Source organism: Grammomys surdaster, unplaced genomic scaffold (assembly GCF_004785775.1).
Source record: "Grammomys surdaster isolate TR1022 unplaced genomic scaffold, NIH_TR_1.0 193, whole genome shotgun sequence".
NCBI classification, from domain to species: domain Eukaryota; kingdom Metazoa; phylum Chordata; class Mammalia; order Rodentia; family Muridae; genus Grammomys; species Grammomys surdaster.
In genome coordinates this window covers 1833864-1857279 of record NW_021604638.1, presented here as the reverse complement: position 1 = coordinate 1857279, position 23416 = coordinate 1833864, and the positions used below count along the sequence as shown (strand labels likewise).

Here is a 23416-nt window from a genome sequence, read left to right as displayed (position 1 = left end):
TTTTTTGTGGCTGGAGAGACAGCCGTGGGTGCTGGGAACCGAACTCTTATATTTTTGGTTGTGAGCCTAGCCTTTAACGGCTGAGCCATCTCTACAGCCCCAGAAGTTCATTCTTTTCTTCCATGATGTGGGTCCTGGGGATTGAACTCGTGTCTTCAGGCTTGCCAGCAAGTGCCTTTACTCACTGAGCCATCTTACTGGCCCAACCAAGCATTAAAAACCAAGGCTTTTGTTTATTTGTTTTTGCTTTTGTTTTTTAAACTAGCTGGTCAGGAGAGCACACCCCTTTAGTCTCAGCACTGGTAAAGCAGGGGTACATGGATCTCTTGAGTTTGAGACCAGCCTGGTGTACAGAGTGAGTTGCAGGAGACAGCCAGGGCTACCCAGAGAAATCCTGCCTTAAAAGCAATGGTAATAATGTATTCCAGCAGCAATAATAAATTAAACTTTATTTATGTGTATGTCTGTGTAGTGGGTTCATAATGCAGTGTGGTGCCTGGTGCCTGAAGGAGGGTGTCAGACTCCTGGAGTTTGAGCTGGTTGTGAGCCGCCCAGCATGTGTGCTGGGACCCTAATTCTTGTCCTCTGCAAGAGTGGTGTGTACTCTGACTGCTGAGACATCTCTCCAGCCCTCTAGGACATTTTAAAGACCATCATTAGCTGGGTTTCTGGTGCAGGTGTAACTGCAGTTACTCGAGGGGTTTAGGACTGAATTCCAGATCTTCCTGGCTTACACAGAGTGAGGTCTAGAGAACATTCTCAAGACAGAAAGAGTAAGTATGGCTGTGGTGTCCTGGGTGGTGGCACCGTGTCTAGCATGCCCGAGGCCCTGTGTTTAGTCTCTAGGATAACAAGAATGAAGAAAGACTACCATTTGCACCTCACAAAGACAGGTTTTAAAAATCATTTCATTTTATTGAAATATGCAAAAGTTTTTCCAACAGTCAAAAATAAGAAAATATAAAAATCAAGTCAAATCACAATGACAACAGATGACAGACCACGGAGTAACCCTATTTCGTGACACACGTCAGTGGAATTCACTTTCAGCTGGAGAGAACACAGTGGCCTGTCTGCTAGGGACAGCTCCCGTGTCTGCACCAGAGTGGCTTCACTCGTGGGTGCTTTGAACAGATCAACATTTTAAGAGTTTGAGCTTGGAGCTTGTGGGGGATTCAGAGACACGGTGGAGTAGGGCCCACAGCAGAAGTGCACTACGGAAAGATAGGGACTCTGGTTCCTGTGACAGGCCCTGGCTAATCTCAGCACCTCGGGCACTGAGTGCCAGCGCCAGGACTGGAAAAAGATATTCTAATGGGTGAGAATTTAAAAAAAAAAACACCTCAAATTCTTCACAAATACACATTTCATTATCAGATTTCCAGGTTTCCTCTCAGGGCCAATAATTTTTTAAAATGTAAATAAAATACTCTTAACAAAACAAAAGGATCAGAAACTGAAATGCTGAGAAATCATATAGGTATATCCTTTTTTTTTTTTTTTTTTTGAGAGACAATCTCATATAGCCCAGGCTGGCCTGGAGTTTGCTACGTAGCTGAGGATGACCCTGAGGTCCTCACCCTGCCGTCTCTACCTCCTGAGTTCTGGGAAGACAGGTGTGAACTGCATCACACCGGCTAATGAGCAAAGCCATGCTGCTAACAATGCCAGGGCAACTTCGCAGCTGGCAGAGAACTATAATTAAAGAGAATACAAGCCCAGCCTGGTGGCAAAGGCTAGTCATTCCAGGTACCTGCAAGACTGAGGCAGGAGGATGGACAGTTTTAAAGTGCAGCTGGGCTACAAAATGAGTTCAAATCCAGCCTGGACAATTTAATTTTTTTAAAAGTTGTGAGGAGGCTGGGGGCATAGCCTGGTGGTGAGGCACATGTCTAACTTGTGCCAAGCCCTGGGTTCAACCCACAGGCCCACAAAAGTGTGTGTGTGAGGGAGGGGCAAAAACTAAAGTTGAGCCTTGCTCTATGCCAAACTAAGAGCTATGATATATATTTTTTTCCCGGTTAAATTCTTTGTTTCTACTGCTCTATTTCTTTCTTAGATCCTGGGGTTGAATTTAGAATTCGTTAAAAGCATCGTGGTAGCTTTAAATGTCACGGATAATTCATCGGCATTAAAAAAAAAAAGACATATAATTCATTTTAGTGCTTAAAACCATAGTATCAGAAATATCGAGGGCGGGTACGACAACTCAAAAGATTTTCTGCCCTGACCACCAAGGTGTTAACTGGTCTGAGCTCCTGTGGAAACAAGTGTGACCTAGAATCTTTCCCTGGCTCATGCCGGGCCACCTGCCAGTGCCCAGAGAATAAGGCCAAGTGTGCCTTCACTCCAAACTCTGACTCTAGTATTTAGGAAAAAGCTGCAGGGTCTTGTTTTCTTTCTTTCTTTTTTTTTTTTTTCAAACATTTCTACACACTACCTCAAACTCTGGGAACAGGCGACCGCCGTGGCGGGGACCTTATTTCTAACTTGTTTCTTCCCGCAGAGGTCGCAGCATGGAGGGTGGGTCACTCCTCCATCATGTTAAAGATCATCTCACAGGTAAGGCCTTGGAGTGGGCTCTGGTTCCCCTCTGCACTTTCTTCTTGGTGGCCCAGAACCTGCTCCCCAGGACACTGAGGCTCCCCTGAGGTGATGCTCTCCTGGGCCACAACATCTTGGGGGTGGGGTGGGGGGAAGGGACAGAGAGAGAAAATGTGAGAGAAAGCCAAAACATGCAGATCAAGAAACCAGAAAGTATGTATTGAAGACAGTCGCTGCTGTTTGAGCCCAGCTGCAGGCGCAGAAACACAACCTGATTCTCAAACACTGGCCGGTAAGGGTAAGTCTCCTTGCTTTTAGGCAGGGCTCCTTTGTGAAGACACCGCAGGTCCTAAAGACCAGCAGCTTCCTCCATGAGATGCCTGTGGCCCACTTCTCTTCAGATGTGGCAAGCGAAAATATCACCAGACACGACCCAGGAAGTGGCTCAGCAGGCAAGAACCTGATCTGAGTTTGAGGGGTGAGTGTGTGCAGAGATGTAACTGTCATGAAGCCACTTTGAATAAGGCTGCCAAGCTCCCTTGTGACCTCCTCCCCGTTCTCACTGAGTCTCTGGCTGGGGTTAACAGTGGGGTGGAGGTTGGGAGAGGGGGCAGAACACTGCCAGATTAAAGCAAAGTGGTCCAAAAGGACATACCTTCGTCAAGTCCTGCTCCTCCCTCTGAGGCCTCTGTCCGCGTCACTGGTCTTCCATTCTTGGAGGAGGATAACTTCTCATGCTCCGGGTCACACTTCTTTCTGTGTCTCTGCAGGTTACTCTGTGGAAGATGAGACAGGCCCCTGGTGAACATCAGCGTCTCCATGTGCAGTATGCACGAGGCAACTCAACAGGTAGAGAGAGGTACTTGTCTACTGACCCTAGTTGGTGCCTGGGGACCCACATGATGGAAAGAGAGCGCTCACTCCTGTAAGTCCTGCTCTAAGCTCTGCATGTGTGCTGTGGCATGTCACACACAATACACCACAATATACATCAATAGTTATGTATATTTTAAAAGGAGGCCTTCAGAAAGATAGCAGGCAAGGTGCACCTTTTATATTTTGGACCCAAAGCAAAAAACAAACCCAAACAAAATGACCTTTAAAGTGTGTGTGTGTGTGTGTGTGTGTGTGTGTGTGTGTGTATCTGCACCTGGGTGAAGGTGTCTCTGGAGGCCAGAAGTGGCCATCAGCTCCCCTGGGGCTGAGTAGCATAGGATGGTGAGCCATCTGATGTGGGTACTGAGAACCAAAGTTAGGTCCTTCACAAAGTGACACATGCTCTTCCCTGCTCAGCCGACTCTCCAGGCCCCCCCCATGACTTTTTTTAAAATATATTTAATTTTTTCGTGTGCACTGGTGTTTTGCCTGCATGTTGGTCTGTGAAAGTGCCAGATTCCCCTGGAATTGGAGCTACAGTCAGGTGTGAGCTGCCCTGTGGGTGCTGGGAATTGAACTTGTGTCCTCTGAAAGAAACGCCAGTGCTCTTAGCCACTGAGTCATTCTCCCCACAGTGATTTTTTTTTAAAGGGTATCCTCCCTCTTATAATTAAGTCTCGCCAAAAGCTAGCTTGTTTTAATTTTTAAAATAAGAGCTGTCAAGAAGACAGAACTTATCTTTCCATAATGCTTCTTCTCAGTAAAGTGAGAGGCCTAACAGTAAACTAGAAACTCAATGCACCGTCGATTTCTAGGCCATTGGAGGCCTCTCGCCCCTAGCTGCTTTCCTGAAACCTGAGCGCAGGACCCAGGCACCGTGTTTGAACCACACCAGGGCTCAGAAAGGAAGGCTGGGTGTGGTGATGGATCCTGTCTGGAATCCCAGCTGAGGAGGAGCCAGAACTAAGACAGTCAGGTATAAAAGCAGAGCCCATTTCGGCTGAGTGTGCTTGCTAGCCCAGTTTGGGTTTGAGTTTGTCCTTTGTACAAAAGAACTTGCCCCACCAACGTACTTTCAATTTGTGTGTCCCTTTGTATGACACGGAGAACAACGTGATGGTTCTTCTAGGATTTCAAATCTACCTGGGAGGGTGTCGTGATCCCCCGCCTTGGGGGAAGGCACACCCCACTCTCACTGCGATAACACCCGGGGTCTCAGCAACACTGTTTTAGAAAATGATCTCAGGACAGAAAGTTTCTCAGCAACAGATGGAGGGCCAGGGAAAATACCATGGTGACCAGGAAATTCTTGTTCCCAAGACCCAGGTAGGAATGGCAAAGAGTGTCGAAGTGCTCCTTGGTGGCTTGGTGGCTGGGGTGGGTGGCCTTTGGGGTTGAGTAAGAGACTGAATGAGACACGTTGTTGACCCGGTATGAAAGGAAAAGCTGGATTCACAGCTCCACATGTGTCCCTGTGGATTCTGATCGTTAAGAAGCATCAACATAGGCTCTGCCCTGTGTGTGTGTGTGTGTGTGTGTTGAAGAAGAAACCAAACGCACACTACAAGGACCTCCATCACCAGAGGCTGAGATGCAAGGAGCCTCTCTATGTGGGGCTGAAACTCAGGAATCCAGGACAGGAAACAATTAGGTCAAATAAGGCTCTAAAGATGTGCCTCCAGCTGTTCAGGAGTCACATGATCCAGCTCATGCAAAGGTCACTTATCTTTCCCAGTGTCCCCATGTGCTCCCAGGATCACAGCGCCACCTCTGGGCTCTGGGGCACACGTCTGTTTTCTCCACTTCTTCATGAGCCCTTCCCCAGTACCAGCTTGTATCTAGGAGCTGGAGGGAGATTAAATCAAGGCCCAGGGCCCGGAGAACACTGCCTAGCATCCATTCAGTTACAGTTTGCACTAAGACATACAGACCCCCGTTTCTTGCTGTGAGAACGCGGAACGCCTTCTTTGTTTAATTGCTTTTTTTTCCGCCAATGTCCAGGCCACATGTACAGCCTTTCCCTAAAGCCGTGCTGTCCTAACTTGACATCCGTCTTAGGGTTTCTATTGCTATCATAAATAACATGACCAACAGCAACTTGGGGAACTCGGCTGGGATGTTCCTCTGGGGGGACATTGAGATCATTCTTTCCCCAATATATTTGTTCATAGTGGCCTACCCATGTGTGCTGTGAGTCTGTAGCAGATGCTGCCTGAGAAGCTGTGACTATTTATCCTATTTACAGAGGACATTTGTGCTTCCCAGTTTTGCATAGTTGTGTATAAAGTAAAGCTTGTTTTTAGTCCGACACGAGCCATGCACGGGCTGCTCCCCCAAGCAGCGGAGGAAGCAGCAACTGACATGCCTGCCTCGAATAAAGATTAGGGCTGGGAACGCCTGGTATATATGCTGAGTTAATACACACAAATACAGACCTGTCAGCCTCCAGAAGTATTGTGCCAAGGATGCTAAGTGTGGCATTTTTAGACTCTTCAGGACACAGAGACAGTGGCATGTGACAAATCTCTGAGCTGGGATAAAAAAGAGCACCAGAGATGTCACCTGGGTCAGCATTAGGGCCACCACTGGAAGGGGAGTCACGTTGCTGGCTGGTAACATTCAGATACAGAGGCAAACTGATGTGTGCGTTAATGAGCAGATAACTTGTGAAGATGCTTAGGTTGCAGCTTGGGATAAGTCAGTGCACGCTTGCCTGCAGTCTCCCGCCCCTGACCAGCATCCTGACAGAGAGCAAATGTCTACATCTGTAACAGGCTCCTGGTACCAGGACTTCAGACAAGAATCGTGAGGTCCCAGATCAGACAATGGCTTAAATTGTTCATCTACTGTCTTAGTTGATCCTGAAACTCCCTGCTGCCACAGAGACAGACACCCTACAGAGAGCCTGACACCAAAGGGCCACCAGTGTGTTTGTGCGCGTGGGACTCCAATTAGACATGCCCCTCCTCTCTATATTAGAGAAACCTGGCTACAGGCTCCTGCTGTGAGACCTATAGAGGGCCTCATTCTTCCTTATCAGATCCCACGCCACGATGCTGTCTGTCTGTCCATGGTATTGATGACTTTTTTACCAGAACTTCTTATCCAAAATCCATTCCTGCATCGCCCTTGAGGTACACACCTGAGACTTTTCTCTTAACCTAAAAGATAACCTGGATTCTCGTATCCGGAGGCGCTTTAAATTTTAACAGCCAGAACCATTCAGCCGCCCTGCTCCGCCATTCCAGTCTCTCTCTCTCTCTCTCTCTCTCTCTCTCTCTCTCTCTCTCTCTCTCACACACACACACACACACACACACACACACACACACGCCGTGATGTGATACGTGTTTGTTAAGCCCTGACATTTGGAAGCAATTTGTTATGCAGAAATGGAAAAGCGAATACACCAACTGACAGAATCTCAAATGAATGTGAATCCACAGCCTGATTTCACACCCTGGAAATGCCTGAGAATGAAATCGCTCCTTGAAGACGGCTGCGTTTAGCTCACAGACAGTTGTCAGCTATCATACTTTAACAGCTAGGCTGCGCCCAGCTTGTGGAACACAGACCTTTAATCCCCACACAGAGGAGGCAGAAGCAGGTGGATCTCTATGAGTTTGGAGCCAGCCTGGTCTATACAGAAGCTAGCCAGGACTACATCGTGAGTTCCTACTTCGAAAAAAGAAAACAAAGAACTTGGTTCCTTCAGGAGTCAGAGAACTCCCTGAACTGTTTTCAGCATATGTGGACAATCTGCCCCAGAGTGCCCCAGGGCTGGGCCTGATGGAAAAGGAGTTTTACCAAAATGAAAGAGGTTAGAAACAGAAAAAACACAAATAAGTAAGCATGGGGTAATTTCATAACCGCCTCAAAGAACATGACTAATAAACCATGTGAGCCTGGCCTGGTGGCCCAGTCCTGTCATCCCTGCTCCTCAGGAGACTAATCCAGGAGGATTGCAAGTTTAAGACCAGAATGGGCAATTTAGCTAGAGCTAGTCTCAAAATAAAAGACAGGTAGCCCGGGGCAGTGCTTGCCTGGTACATACCTGGCTCGGGTTCGATCCCCCAAAGTCTGTGTGTATGGGGTTCCCTTTGGCCCTTGGAGGGAGAGTGTGTATTTATACAACGCGTGAGTTTTCCAGAATCGAAAGACTAGTGGAAATCTTTCACAGAGGAGGTGGTCACTGTTTAAAGCCCTGGCAGCCTTCGAGGCCAATGGATGCTTACCCAGCGGGAAAAACCTTTACCACACTTGAGACATAGGTGAGCACTGGGGGTGAAGTTTGGATCATGGTACTTCCTCAGGTGCACAGTAAGGAGCTGCTTCTGTCGGAAGTGTTTGTTGCAGGCCAGGCAGGAGAAGGGCTTCTCTCCCGTGTGCGTGCGCATGTGCGCGGTCAAGCATCGCTCCTGAGGGAAAGCGTGGACATAGTTGACACAGGGTGGAAGAGTCCCTTAGAACCATCTGTCATTATCATGCATTCCCCCTCAAGAGTGCTGTGACTCTCATCAGAGCCAGCGGCCGCTGCATGCTAGGGGGTCTGGGTCATCCTTCCTTACATGTGCAGTTCGAAGCCAGCCTGGTTACGAGACCCGCTCGAGAAACCAAAAGCAAAGCAAACAAAAATTCTCTATGGTCCCCACTTTGAAGATTTATTTTATTTCCTAATCAATTAACTTGTATTAGTGTGTGTGTGTGTGTGTGTGTGTGTGTGTGTATGCACGTGGGGCTATTGAGGAGGTTAGAAGAAAGTATCAGAGTCCCCGAAGCTAGATTATGGGCAACTGTGAGTCACATAGCCTACATTTGGAAAGACCATGAGTGGGAAATCCTGCCGCTGGTGTCCACTGGTGAGACGGTCACCAAGCATGGAGGCACACTGAGATCGCCACATCCCAAAGTGCATTTGTATATGTGGGTGGGGTGTAGCAGTGTTTACTGTGAGAAATCTAAACAGAGAACTCAGGGAACATTCTGAAAAGGTAAAAGAAAATCAGTACGTTTGCAACTAACTCCACATCTAACGGTCCAACGCGGGCTGGAGTGTTTGGGGCTACATATTTTTCCTGCTGAGTCTGAAACCCTCTTCAGGGAACTCAGGAGAAGCCCGCTTCTGTTCTCCCTGATCTGTGGGGCATTTGTTTAGTTTATGAGGAGAACCCAGGAGTGCAGACATGTAAAAATGAACCAGAGGGAGCTGGGGAGCCGGCTCATTGGGTAAAATGCTTCCTGTCCAAGCATAAGACTCTCGTGTTTGGATCCCCAACACCTCTGTAAAAGATGGGTGTGGTGGTGTGTCCCTGTAACCTCAGCTCTGGAAGGAGAGAGACAGGCGCTCGGGGCCCTCTATCCAGCTAATCTAATCACAGAACTACAGGATCCCTGAGTCTATGGCAAAATGTACGGTGGGAAAGCCATGAGAAAGTGACCCAGCACTGAGCTCTGGACTCGGGCAGGTTCATCCCACAGTCAGATGAGAGCCTGCTTTCTAGACATAGCCCTACTCGACTGGAAGAGTCGAGGGTCAGGAAGCTGCCAAGTTCAGCGTGGTGATAATGCTGTTTCCAAAATCTGAACTCTAGTTTTCTTTTGAGAGGTAAAGTTTTATTGGTGGCAACATGAGTTCCCTGAACTTCTCGTGTGCAGTCCAGTTGTCAAGAAAATGACCCTGAGTGCTTATCACTACAAGCAGAGTCTGTCTGCCGAGCATTTGTTCAAATGAAAATGACAACTACGAAAAAGTGGCTAGAGTTAGCCACTCAAACTACCCACTCCCTGGGCTGCAGAAGGCAGGGGAGGTGCCTTTTACAGCCTCTTTCTCTTCCCACGGGCCAAGATTTACTGTGTTAACAACCTTGACTGCATCACTGAGGGCATTTGAAATTAGTGTGTGTGTGTGTGTGTGTGTGTGTGTGTGTGTGTGTGTGTGAGTGGTGTGGGTTTAGCGTGTGCGTGGAGTCAGAGGATGCCCCTGTGGAGTTGGCTCTCCCTTTCCATGGGTTTGGGGGATGGAACCCGGGACATCAAGCTTGCTGGCACACTTCACCAGCTGAGGGAACACTTGCCAAGCAATCTCATGGCCCTTCAGACATTCTCGAGTGGCATGCCTTTTGATTTGACCTCCAGGCACGAAGATTACATCCATACCCAGTTTGATCTTGTAGGGTGTCATTGCCAGAGTTAGGGCAAAGGCACACCACCACCCTGACAACAGATGTCCACATAGGGAGGAAGTGGACCACTCTGGCACCTGCTTGGTGCTGGCCTGGCTTGGGGCGGGGGGCTGAGCATGGTGAGGAATTCAGCCCTCTCTGGGGCTCCAACTAATGGCGTGTGTGTGTGTGTGTGTGTGTGTGTGTTTGTAAGCTCACAGAGCTCTGAAGATACATTGGATCCCCTGGAGCTGGAGTTAAAGATGGCTGACTGCCACCCAACATGGGTGCTGCTATTCAAACTTTAGCCCTTATGGTGGATGGACTAGCACTGTTAACCCCTGTACCAGCTCGCCAGCCTCTAGCTTCCTTCCTTTCATTCTTTTTAAAATTAATTTTCTTATATTTTACTTTAGCAGGTATGAGCGTTTTGCTTGTTTGCATGTACATGCACCACGTGTGTACCTGGTGCCCAAGGAGGTTAGACGAGGGCATCAGATCCCCTGGGACTGGGGTTACCTCAAATTGTGGGGAGTTGTAAACCACCACATGGGTTCTGGGAGTCAAACTTAGATCCTTTGTAAGAGCAACAACTGCTCTGGAGAGCCGTGCCATCTCTGCAGCCCCTAGCCTCTTTCTTTTTCTTTTCTTTTTTTCTTTTCTTTTTGGTTTTTCGAGACAGGGTTTCTCTGTGTAGCCCGGGCTGTCCTGGAACTCACTCTGTAGACCAGGCTGGCCTCGAACTCAGAAATCCACCTGCCTCTGCCTTCCAAGTGCTGGGATTAAAGGCGTGCGCCACCACCGCCCGGCACCTAGCCTCTTTCTTAAGGATGACCGCTTTCTGGGCCCCCATCCACTCCCATGCTCACCTGCGTGTGTGAGTGGTCACAGTGACACAGTACCTGCTTGCACGCGTAATCACACTGCTTGCACTTGAACCTCTTCTCGTTCTTGTGAGTCCTCTGGTGCTGAATGAGGGCGTAGCGCTCATGGAAGCCAGCGGGACAGTAGCGACACTTGATCTCCACGGGGCTGTGGCCGTGCAGGTTGCGCAGATGGACACCTGTGAGAGCCGCGGGAGACACCGAGCTGTGGCACCATGGATGTTCAGGGACTTCTCTGGTGCGGTGAGAAGGAATGGGCACTACAGACTGTCTTCAGCACCTCAGGGCTCCCCTACCACACTAGCTTGCCTCCCTCAGAGATGACAGATTGCCTCCATATCCCGGTGAATGTCCCCCAATGGCATGACTATCCCCTGTGAGCACTACTGCTGGGAAGGAACTAAGCAGAAGGCTCCGTCTAAGATCAGTTCAGTAACCACAGAAGGTTGGTCATGAGTGTTGAGAGCCTTAGCACAGTGTAGGGCTTCAGAGCATGGCCGGGATTTTTTCTGTAACAGGACCATGACTATTGTCCTGCTGGGAGTCTAAGCCTCCTTATCTCATGACCTGAGTGATACTGTCTAGGAGGCTCTATGCGCAGCTAACCCTTAGGCCTGGTGTGCACGTGGCACTGTGTGGGGCCGATCAAAGGACACCGGTATGATGGAGGAGTAGCCTGTACCCCCAGAGATGGCACACCACCTTATTCTTACAGGGATACAAAGAGCCAGGATCTCCACAGCATCCCAACAGGGTACGGGGGCTGCAGAGGTTGCCTCTGGCCTGTGACAAACAGGCTGTACGTGGCAACTGGCTAGCAGTCCTTTGGTCCTAACAGACCCCAGCGGGCAGTGCTTTGTGGTACCTCGGGCACCACAGAGGTATTGACAGAATATTCCAGATGCTAGACAAGATTGGTCAAATAACTTTACCCCTGCAGGAATATTTCCAAAATCTCTGGAGTTTTCCAAGGCAGCTGCTTGGACTTTTATTTTTGCTAACACTTTTACTGTCTCTCTTGTAACATAATTTTTAGAGGGGGAGAGAGAGAGAGGAGGGAGGAGAGGAGAGAGAGAGAAAGAGAGAGGAAAGGAAGGAGGAAGGAAGAGAGAGAGAGAGAAAGAGAGAGAGAGAGGGAGGGAGGGAGGGAGAGAGAGAGAGAGAGAGAGAGAGAGAGAGAGAACGCACGAGTAGGGAGGCCACAGAGACCAAAGGGCTCCCTTGCCAACTCTCTGCCCTTGTAGCTCCTTGTCCTAAATAAATTCGGCCCTCCATAGCTCCCTGCCCTCCACACTCCCAGTCCGTACCAGCTTCCTCCTTCTATGTCAAAGGCTGCCCTTCCCTCACTAAGGCTTCCCAAGTGCAAGCCCAGAGTCTCTTCTGCAAGTCTGTCCAGGGTGTCCTGTGTCACAAGGGCTCCCCATAAGAGAAGGTAGACTTTGTGTCACACACTATCTATTATGGAAGCAAGTTTCTCAGGGACAACCCTGTCTCAGTTTCTTCTCTATACCCTCAGCTCCCAGCAGGGTGTACAAAGGGCAGGCTGCAGAGGGGACAGAGACAGAGCTGAACTATTGAAACGACACTCAGATCATTGGGACTGTTGCCCCTAGCAGAAAAAAACCTCCGTGTCTGTCAGTATTAGTGTCCTTACCTGTCAGAGCAAGTTCAACATGAGATAAAATAACACCCATGGATTTGATCATATCTTCTGCGGTCCTGTCCATGGCAGGACTACGCTGGCCAGCTTCTGAGCTGCACTTACTAAGATCAGCCACCAGAGGGTGGTACAGGACCTCTGTAAAAACATCTCAAGAAAAGTTTCACAGGCCTAGTGAGGGCTTCAGGAGCCTGCAGGCTCTGCAGGGTTTCGGACTGAGGGGACACGGTTAGAGGAGACACTCACGCAGGTCGCTCTTCCTCGAAATGATGGTGGCACAGTGGGGACACTCGTGTTTGGGCACATTCTCACCATGCTTCTGCGCCATATGGATTTTCATGGTCCCGCTCTGGGTGAACCGGGTGTGACAGGTGGGGCATTCGTATGGCTTCTCACCTGTGATACGAATAGAACAGCAAATGACTCACTGGAGAGTATGGCTTCCCCGTGAGCCCCAGACAGTCCCAGGGACGCTTGCTCTGGGGCTTCTTTCCCAGGCAATGTCTTTCTGTAGGTTTTAGCCTCAATGACATAGGACCCAGAAGGCAAGCCCCAGGGTCCCGGGGCCCCAGACATGGAATTCCCTGACACTGGTGGCCTCTCACCATCTCTGAGTGGTACATGAGGGGGAATGTGGAGAGGAGACTGTCCACGCGCGGTCTGTGGATGATAAGCCGACCGAGCAGGTACATGGCTCTCACCTGAGTGTGTCCGCATATGGCGCTTCAGTTTGTAGGTGTCCTTGCTGGCGTAAGCACACTGGCAGCACTGGAAGGGGCGCTCGCCTGTGTGTGAGCGGATGTGGCGTTTCAGCTTGCTTGCCTAGGACATGTGGAAGAGGGTGGTCAGGCCTTCAGCTAACCAGTGTCACATGAGAGGTGAGAAGCTTGCCTGGCAGCTCATGGCTGCAACCACAGCACTGAGGAATCTGAGGCAGGGGGATTGCTATAGTCCAGGCCCCATTTTAGGCTACATCAAGATACCCAGGCGCCCCCAAAATACCCAGAAAGGAAACCTAGGTGTGACAGTACATGCCTGCAATTGCAACTTTGGGAAAGTTAAGGCAGGAGGATTGCTGCAAGTTTGAGAACACCCTGGGCCATGTAGTGATCCCGAGGCTATCCTGGACCACAGAGACCCTATCTCAAAAAAGCAAAGGGAAAAACGTAAGCTAACCAGACCTCAGCATCTACCAGGGTGTCCCATGAAACAACAACTGCCCATTCTGCTGCTTCTTGGCTTTGTCACTGCTGTGTGCACAAGGTTCCCTGGGGTTAATGAGCAATGGTTGAAAGACTTCCTCGCTAAATATCACTTTTACAAACAGAAACAGGGCTCTCTGCTCAGCCAGTGCTGTGTATGTTTCTATCTTTATGTCCAAGGCCTGGTCCTCTAGCAGCAGTAAAGTTTAAGCCACTTGTAAACACGCAAGCCGGAAAAGCTTTCTGAAGTGGAAACCTGACCCATTAGCTAAACAGAGAGTCATCTGTGAAGTGCCAGAGTTCAGAGACCTCGCCAGTATTCCACTAACGAGGTTCAAGACAAACAGACCCCTCACCCTGAAGTGTGGTCCTATGTGCTACTGCCTGCTTTTAAAATGTTTTCGGGACAGGACTCTTTTTGTGGTTGAGGCTGGCCTGGGCATCCAGTGAGCAATCCTGCTGCCTTAGCCTCCTGTGTGCTGGTCTTGCTTTTCTCACTGGGGAGGCAGGGGCAAGGGGATCTGTGAATTTGAGGTCAGCCTGGTCTATTTAGTGAATTCTGGGCCAGCCAAGGCTACAGTGTGAGTACTGGGCCAGCCAGGGCCACATCTTGAGATGCTGCCTCAAACACAAAAGTAACAAGGAGGGAAGTTTTAAGTGGAAGAGAACGAACTCTATCAGGCCATGAAGTAGGAGACAGCATGGACCTTCTCATTCATCACCGCAGCTGGCTTCCCTGTTTTCTGGAACATTCTGATACCACATCCTCACTGCAAACCCTTCCTGGGGTTTCCTGGGGAGCAGGGCCCTCAGCCACACTGGGCTGGAGGCTCAGGAATCAACATCAACCCTGCTTACACTCAGAAAGAGTGCATGGAGCCACTTCCTGGAAGGCAGGAGGCACACCCAGGCCAGAAGACTGTCCAGGAACAGAAGAAGGTTCCCAGTGAAACACAGGATTCCAGATGAACGAACACAGGATTCCAGATGAACGACTCAGTTTTTTTTTTTTTTTTTTTTTTTTTTTTTTTTTTTTTTTTTTTTTTAAGGAGAAATATGGAAACCAGGCTGTTGTGGTGTTTGTCTTTAATCCCAGCACTCGGGGCAGGCAAATCTCTATGAGTTTTTAAATCTCTATGAGTTTAAGGCCAGCCTGGTCTACAAAGTGACTTCTAGGACAGCCAGGGCTTCACAGAGAAACCCTGTCTCAAACAAAACAAACCCCAAAACCCAAAAACTCAAAAACCCAAACCAAAAACCAAAACCAAACCAACCAATCAAACAAAAAAAAAACCAAACAAACAAAATTCCCCCAACCCAAAACCAACCAAGCAAGCAAGCAAGCAAGCAAACAAACAAACAAACAAACAAAACCGAGGAAGAGAAATAATAATAATAATATGGGAATTGTAGGAAGGAAAAAAACTATTAGCATGGCAGTGTGGGAGGGTTCAGGACTCAGTGTAGCACTTGATAGGTTAGCGGTGGCAACATAAGCCATCCCTACCCGGCTTCTTGAGGTAAGCAGGCCCTCTACCACCGAGCCACACCTCCAGCCTGGTTTTAAGCTCACGATGTAGTCCTGGCAGGCCTTGAACTTGGCTCCAAGGGGGCTCAAGGAAGTGCAGAAGCATGAGAACCTGCTGTGTCTAATCCCCTGCCTTGCTCCTGAGTCAAGGGTAGGGCGGGAAGGAGCTAGCTCATCACCCTACTTCACTGTTAGCCAGCAAACACAATGGCGGTGGTAGCACAGTGGTCAGTGCCCCACAGGCCATCCCTGGGCTGCATGGACCATGGACCCTCTGCCACTGGGCAAGATCGCAGAGCCTCGGTGTCCCCTTGTTGGACACCTTCTGCTCCCTCACAGAGTGGCCACAACCTTTGCCTCAGATAGGAAAGCTCTTTTTAAAAATAGCCATGGCAGAAAGAGGTTCTTGGAATCGAATTCTGACCCGTCTGTGAAGTGCCCCAATTTATGAAACACACTTGCGCCATTGCTGGGTTGAAACTTCCCCTGTCCCCTTTAGCTTAGTTCCTGTTGGAAGTCTCTGCTCTGGCCTCTTAGCCCAAGCTCCCCGCCAGGATGCAGCCAGCTTCCTCACACGATATGGAGCCTTGGACATGGACCACTAGGAAGCAGACCTGACCAGGAGATGCCCGCCACACACAGCCTTTGCTTTTCCGAGGGAACTGATGGAAAGCGGCACGAGCTTCTCAGGAAGCTGAGGTAGGAGCATCTCAAGTTCAAGGCCTGCTTGGGTTGCAGAGTGAGTTCAAAGTCAGCCTGAACAACTTACTGAGACCCTGTCTCAAAATAAAAGACATAGCTGAGGACACAGCTCAGAGGTAGAGCCATTTGAGACCCTGGGTCCAAACCCTAGAACCACACACATGCCTATGTGTGCAAACGTGCATGCTGGTAGTACAGTGTATGTACAGGGTTACATCTTCTGTCTGTCCAGGTGGTGCTGGGACAAAGCTCAAAAGCTTCAGGCCAAATTCCCAAGTCCTGTGGTGGTGGGGGCATTCTAATTTGTGGCCCCAACTGTGACGTAAGATACTGAAAAGGCTTTTTCAGCAAGTCTGAGAGTTCTCTCCTTAGTGTCTAAGTTTTTATATTTTGTGCATAGGAGTGTTCTGCCTTCATGTATGTCTGTATACCACATGCACGCCTGCTACCCGGAGGCCAGAGAGGGAATAGAATCTATTGGAACTGGAGGTACAGACATCTGGTTGTAAGCAACCACATGGGCGCTGGGAATCAAGCCCAGGTCCTCTGTGAGAGCAGCCGATCCTCGTAACCACTGACCATCTCTTCAGTCCCGGCAGCTAAGAGCATGTATAACTCTGCAGAGGACCCAGGTTCTGTTCCCAGCACTCCTGCCAAACAGCTTCCAACCACCGTACCTCCAGCTGCCGAGAATCTGACATCTCTTGTTCTCCTCAGTAATCTGCATTGACATGGACATACTACTCCCCACCCCCAATTTAAAAATAGAAATAAACATAGATAAATCTTGTTGGAGAGGAAGCAAGATGATTTGGCTGGTAAAAGCACTTGCTGCCAACCACAGTCTGAGCGTAACCATCAAGGAGAGAACCGACTTCATCACATTGTCTTCTACACCGAGCTGACCTTGAACTTACAGCAATCCTCCTGCCACAGTGCTGGGATTATAAGTACTTGACATTAGTTGGATGATAATACCTGTAGCTTCTAGCATAGATTTGAAAATGTATCTTTGGTGATTAGTTGGGTAACAGGTTAGGGACCCTCAGGGTGTACAGGGCTGACTGAGTGTGCCCCAGGGTGGTGATTTCTCGATATCGTGTGGGGCTGACCATTAGGGAGCTCACCTCAACGCTGGCATACTTGCACAGGGAGCACTTGAAGGGCTTCTCGTGAGTGTGTTTGTAACGTCTGTGCCGGACAAGCTCTCCGCTGGTGACAAATGCCATGTCGCAGTCTCCGCACTTGTAGGGCCTGGTTCCTGGAAAAATCACACGGTTTACACTTTCCCAACAAGACTTAACTTCGAAACTTCCAGTGACTTTCTAGTTTTGAAACGGCAGTCTGAAAGGCTTCAGCAATTAAGAAGTTCTTTGAACTATAAATACCGTAGATGTACAAGACAGAACTGTGGGTAACAGTCAGTGCTTTTAGCTGAAACTCAAGAAGGCGTTGGGGGTGGGGGTGGGGTGGGGCAAAACTAAACTGGGGATGGCGCGGCAGGCTTGTAACCCCAGCACTCAGAAGGCTAAGGCAAGGAGATTGCCGGTTAGGGATCAGCCTGAGCTACAAGAGAAACCCTATTTTCACAACAAAAATAAAACAGGGAAAAAAAAAAACCCTAAACATAAATACGTTCACAATGCAACCCCCCTTCCTATTGGAGACAAGGCTCAAATGCTCCCTGGATGCTTATAATAAGGTTTAATTAATAAATTGACATTAAAAACCAGAACCAGCAAGGATAAGAGATTGACAGATGGGTGAATTGGGTCTGTCCCCAAACCTATCATCCGATTTTCTCAGGGAGCTGAGGCTGAAGGATCACAAGTTCCAGGCTAATTGGGGCAACCTAGACCTCTCAAAAGAAAAAGAAAAGGCTGGGGATACAGGCCAGCGGTGGCGCACTTGTCTAGCATGCTTGAGACCCCTTGGTTAACCCTCAGTGCGAGGGAAACTGAGTTTAGCAGCTGTTGAGAGAATACCAACAAAAACTGTTTAAATCACGCACTGAGGGGGAAATTATTTAAATGTTTGAGTTGCTTCTTCTGCGGTTTTCCTGTATTTTTCCAGTGCTGAGGATAGGACCTGGGGCCCTGCTGGGCAAGTTCCACCCACAGCTTCTAGGACTTTCTGCAGACAGTGAAGCCTTAGGTGAAGACAGAACTTGCTGGCCCTCCCTGCACCTCCCTGAGATTTATGGTGCGTCTGTGATGGAAGGCCACCCTGGGCGCCTCACCTGTGTGGGTGTTGACATGGTTCCTAAGGAGAGTGACAGTCCGGAAGGCCTTCAGGCACAGGTGGCACAGGTGTGGCCTCTCGTCGCTGTGAATTTTGATGTGGCGGTTGTAAGTTGAGAATTTGGAAGAAGTGAACGGGCAGGTGTCGCAATGAAAGATCTGGGGTTTTCCTGTAGAGAGAAGACACACAGTGATGCAGCGGGAAAGATCTTCCTCGAGCAGTTCCTCAGAGGCCAACATGACTTCCTTGGCCTTGTGCTGTTCAGGAGTGTGAGATGTCTCAAAACCTCAGGACACCCTGTTCTTGAAGAAGAGCATCTTGTTAGGAAATACCCAGCTACTGTTTCCTGCCACAGGACTGTCCAGGTCCCTAACCCATCCTCCCTGGTGTTCACAATGGACAACAGTGGGGGCCACAAACACTGGTAACTCTAATTTCAGGGTATCTTCTGCCCTCTTCTGGCCACAGTGGGAACTGAACACAGGTGGTGCATAGAAATACATACGCATGCACACATAAATTAAAAATAAATCAAACTTAGCCATGCAGCATTGGCTCACACCTCTAATCCCAGCACTCAGGAAACAGAGTCAGACGGATCTCTGTGAGTTCGAGGCCAGCCTGGTCTACAGAGTGAGTTCCAGAAACCAAGGCTATACAGAGAAACCCTGTCTTGAAAAGCAACAAACAAACAAACAAACAAACAACATCAGTCTTTTCAAACTGTTATTTACAGTGTGGTGTAGACTGTGGAGGACAGAAGACTGCTCAAAGCATGGAGTCCCAGAAGCAAGTCTCCCATAAATATGGACTCTGTTGGGTAAAATGAAGACACACCCACCCCTCCAAATGCCGTCTCAGAATCCTCCACCAAAGCCAGGGGAGCTCTGGGAATCTGGCGTGAAGCTAAACAAAGCCACAGCCCACAGCCACATGTGACAATTTAAATTTGTATCTAAAATAACCCAAAACAAAAACCAAACATGACTCCTTGTTTGAGTGACACCAGCCACACACGGGTGGTGGCTGCAGTCCTGGAAACATTTCTTTCCTGTACCTCTGATGTTCCACTTGGCAGAGCCAGGCTGTACAGATGAGTGAGGACATCCTTCTCCCAGAAGACAGCCGTGAAGGGGGGATGCAGCCTCAGCTAGCACTTCCTGACAAAGCTGGCGGGGAGCTGGCTGAGAGCAGTTCCTAGTTTCCTGCGCTATGGGGGATCTCATCTGCTGTTTGGAGACACTGGACTTGCTGACCACAACCATAGGAAACTCACACAAGCAGCCAAGCCTGGAAGGCGTTTCTCCACAGAGGACACATAGGTGGCCAATATATGCTTGGAAAAACACCCATTAGAAAGATATAAATAAAAGCAACAAGATTCTCTTCCACACCTGGTACCCACAGAAGGAGACACTTGGTCAGGGTGTGGAGACACGAGCTTCCTACACTGCAGGTGGCTGTGGAGATCATTCGGAAGTTTCTCAGAAAGTTAAGCATGGAGCTGGAGAGATAGTGTGGGAGAATCTTTGTAAGCAACCATGAGGTCCTGAGTTCAAATCCCCAGCACCTGTGTAAGAAGCTAGGCATGGCCGTGCATGCCTTTAAATTCCAGTGCTGTGGGGGCCGGAGACAGAAGGATCCCTGGAACTTGCTGGGATTCCTCCAGTCTAGGGAGACAGAATTGACCCGAAGAGAGTAAGTAAGGTAGAGAGAGATTTAGCAGAATATTCTACGGCCTCTTCCTCTGGGGTCTCCACATGCATTCATGGGCATGCACACACCCGACACACAACACGCACACATACACACACACACACACACACAGACACACAGACACACACACCACATAACACACACACAGACACACAGACAAACATACAAAGAGCCATCCCCTAAAGTAAGGCACATAAATAGCCATGGCCAAACCATTTACAATATAGCCAAAGAGCGGGAACAACCTCGACCTCCAGCAAAGGAGGAATGGATAAATAACTGTGGTATGTCCATACAATAGAATACTAGGCAGCTGTGAAAAAGGAAATGCTAATATATGTTACCGTATGGATGAACCCTGAAACTATACTAAGCAAAAGAATAAAGAGCCAGAGGACACATGGTTTAAGAGTATTATTATGAACATATTAGTCCATATGTCCATATCAAAAAAAAGTATACTGATGATTCCTAGGTCGTGGAGGCCGGGGATGGAAAGTACAAAGATGGAAGAGATGATAGGGTGCTAATGCTTGTGTGGGATTGCAAATATATTAAATATATTACAAACTGGAAAATTTGGGGCTTCTACCTCATGATTGATAGTATGCATCATTACCATAAGGCAAGGAACCAAATTTCTACCTCCAGAGGCAGAAACCTACTGGAGGACTCTGGCCACATATAGGGAATTGAAGTGTTGGCATGGTGGCTGGTCCCCTAGTAAACTGAGTCACCTCCTTCCCTACCCTGGCTAACAGAAGAGGAAGGTGGCTTTTTAGTGGTGTTTTTTTTTTATTCTGTCAGGACTGGGGAAGGAAGCCAAGGTCTCATGCACACTGAGAAAGTGCCGAGCCACTCACTGAGCCGCTTCCCAGTCAGACCGAACTTTTTAAAGGTCACCTAGAAATTGAGATGATGGGATGGAATGTCTCCATTTAAATAAGTGAGAAATTATTTTGAAAGAGCAGCCCACTAAACCACCGTGAGAGTCAAATGCTTCCTGTGGGTTGCTAGGATGCTGTCTATTGCAATGTTAGAATGGGACCTCCCCAGAGTCTCACAGGCCCCTCCCTGCCTCTGAGTGCCCAACACTGGGATTCCGTGACAGGGCCGTGCAGGAAGGTCACTCTTTTGCTGTCTTGACACTCCATCCCAGATCCTAGCCTGGCTTCATTCTCCATGAAAGTCTCCAGCCTGCCTCTCCTTCCTGGCCTTCAATCTGATTCTGTCTGTCTTTCTGACTCTCACGTTTGCTAGTTCCCTTTTCTAGCCTTCTGCAGGAAGGACGTTCTGGTCGTCTTCCCTAAGCTGTGCCTCTTACAGAGCTCGCTGCCTTGGTCTGCAATTATCTCCCTGAACACTCCCAAGGAACTGCGAGCCAGAAAACAGGGGCCAGGGCCCAGCCTGAGATTCATGTGTGCAATGCTTTCTGGAATGTTTAAAAACAGCTTTTTAAATCTGTCTGAGTGTGAAATGGGGAAAAAAACACTTAGGGGTTTGATTTACAATATAGAACATCAGTTTAAAATTTCTTCCACTTCCTGATGTTCTGAAAGAAACTTTTAGAAGTCAACACTTCAGACTTCAATAATTGCCACCCTCCCACAAGAAAACCAGTGTGTCAGAGTTGGCCAGCCTACCCTTGGTCCGCCTTCGAGGTTTTGCGGCTTTGGCTTTCGGCTCATTTGTCTCCTTCACTGATGGTGGATCTTGCTGCTCTTCTAGGCTTAGATGGGAAATGGTCAGAACAATTTCGTCTTTTCCTTCTTTTGGTTTCATTTCCACAAAGAGGAATCTCTCTTCTTTCTTGTCTGTCCCTCCCTGGGGCAGGAGCTGGTCCTTTTCATCTTCTTCAGGCTAATAAGTCAAAACGAGCAAGCAGAGGCAACACTATGAGTTACAATCTGATAAAATTCTTCATTCTGGCAAACTACACAATACAGAAGAGAAAGCAAGCACGTAAGACCATGTACCGGCATTAATGCTTGCTAGGTCATTGGTAATTCAGAATCGGGGGTTCTGTGGGGAGTCTGTCTTTGTTGTTGTTGGGTTTTTTTGTTTGTTTGTTTTGCTTTTTGCTTTTTTTTTTTCAGGGAGTTGGGGCAGGGTCTCAGGTAGTTGAGCCAGCCTCAAACTCACCATGTACCTGAGGATGGACCTGAACATCTAATCCTCCTGCCTCCACTTCCTGAATGTCAGAATCACAGGGTACCACCAAGCCAGGTTTATAAGGTGCTGGAGATTAAACCCAGGCTCCGTGCATGTCAGGCAAAGCTGAGCTACATCTCCAGGACAAAATATTTCTTTTTTAAAAACCATAATGTACCTTATCTTAATAGCATTATTTCCTGTAATTTTTTACCTTTTTAAAAGTCTTTAAACACACAGATAGCTATGCATATTTATATATGGTTATGTATATGGCAAGGTCTTGTTATTTTGCTTTCCAACTTCCAATATATGGTCTATAGATATTATCGCTCAAAGCCTCAATCTAAGAAAAGTCAGTTTCAGCTTTTTCTATCCCACAAGGCATTGGTGTGTAAGAACAAACCATACCTTCTTCAGGGCCGTGCTTTCGTCTAAGTCTGGTGTTAACTCTTGGTCCTCCTCGGGTAGATTCTCCTGCAGCAGGTGAAAACGCATCAGCTCCAGTTCCTCTGGTGGGTACAGGTCTTCCGGGATGCTGACGGTCACGCAATGCTGAAGGCTGAGCTGGGGCTCTGGGTCGAGCCACAGCACGGACGGCAACTGCAGTATGCTTTCTCCCTGTGGTACCGTTCCTGGCTGTTCCTCGGAGTGTGGCACGCTCAGCCATCCCAGCCCCTGTAGGTGCACATCCTGGGACACCAGGTGCACGGTTTGCAGGGTCAGGATCTGCCTATCGCTCTCCACCGGGGCCCTCGAAGGCAGGTCCTGGGGCCTGGCATCCAGAAGCAGGCAGCTGTCCTCGGCCTCCGCTTCCTCAACAGCTCCCTCCTGGGCTTCCACTCTTTGTAACCAACCCTCCTCTTTTTCCTCCTCTAGGTCTCCGGGCTTCAACTTCTGCTCTTTGATCTGGGTGAAGTGCCCAGAAGGGACAGGGACCTCAGCGGCAGCCATGGTGACGTCCCCTGATGGAAAGAGAGCATGCAATATTTATGGGGTGCAGAGGGGCCGGGTCCTAGTGGACATGGACTTTGATCAAGGTATACAAGACGGGACCAACATCCAGGCCAGGTTGGACTCCGTAGTGAGACCGTGTCTCAACCCCACTCCCACACCTTGCAAAAGTCTCTAGTGGGACTTAGGTGATAATCCAACATTCTAAATCCCGGGCTGGGCTCGGGACGGTGAAGGGTGGTGGTTTACGCTGGCAAGGTCCAGGGCTGAGCAAAACCGGGGTCAGCCCCCCAACTCCGTGGGACACTCGAGGTCTTTAGGGCAAAGCAACCTCTCTTTGGGCCTCGTGGCTCTTGGCAGCCATATGCACACGGCCCACCAGCCTCCATGCCTGCCTCCCAAGCTCGCGCCCCGCCCGTCCTGCCCCACCCAGCCTCACCCCACCCATGCCCATGCCCCCTGGTGCTCCCCAGGAGGCAGAGGCGCCCCAGGGCCTCACCACGGAGGCAGAGCCTGGCCTGTCGACCGCGTGGCCGCCACCTTGTCACCTCGTGCTAAATTGCTCTTCGTGCAGCAGCTGCTGCCACCACCTCCTTCTACGAGAGCCCTGCGCAGGTGCTGGCGGGAAAGGGGTGGAGCCAAGGAGAGAGAGATGATGGAGATGGAGGAGCGGAGTAAGGGGCACAGGACCCCGAGGGGGCGCTGGAGTCCTGGTGGGGGGAGGATGATGGACAGAGAGGAAGAGATGGAGTCCTGAGGGGGCGCTGGAGTCCTGGGGGGGATGATGGACAGAGAGG

General features: G+C 49.2%; 1 protein-coding gene across 2 annotated transcripts; it reads right to left on the bottom strand.

Annotated features, from left to right (window-relative positions):
- Positions 1-2528: 2528 nt before the first annotated feature.
- On the bottom strand, positions 2529-22619 carry Ctcfl (CCCTC-binding factor like). 2 transcript variants are annotated; one of them, XM_028769755.1, is made up of 10 exons: positions 22077-22619; positions 21158-21374; positions 17797-17967; positions 16685-16818; positions 12827-12947; positions 12372-12521; positions 10484-10644; positions 7656-7838; positions 3200-3320; positions 2529-2677 (listed from the first exon to the last, which is right to left on the bottom strand). In XM_028769755.1, exons 1-10 carry the CDS (start codon positions 22617-22619, stop codon positions 2529-2531), a joined length of 1950 nt encoding a protein of 649 aa, XP_028625588.1. The 2 variants fall into 2 exon arrangements, with proteins under 2 accessions (XP_028625588.1, XP_028625589.1); XM_028769756.1 differs by having other exon boundaries at positions 2529-2647.
- Positions 22620-23416: the final 797 nt, after the last annotated feature.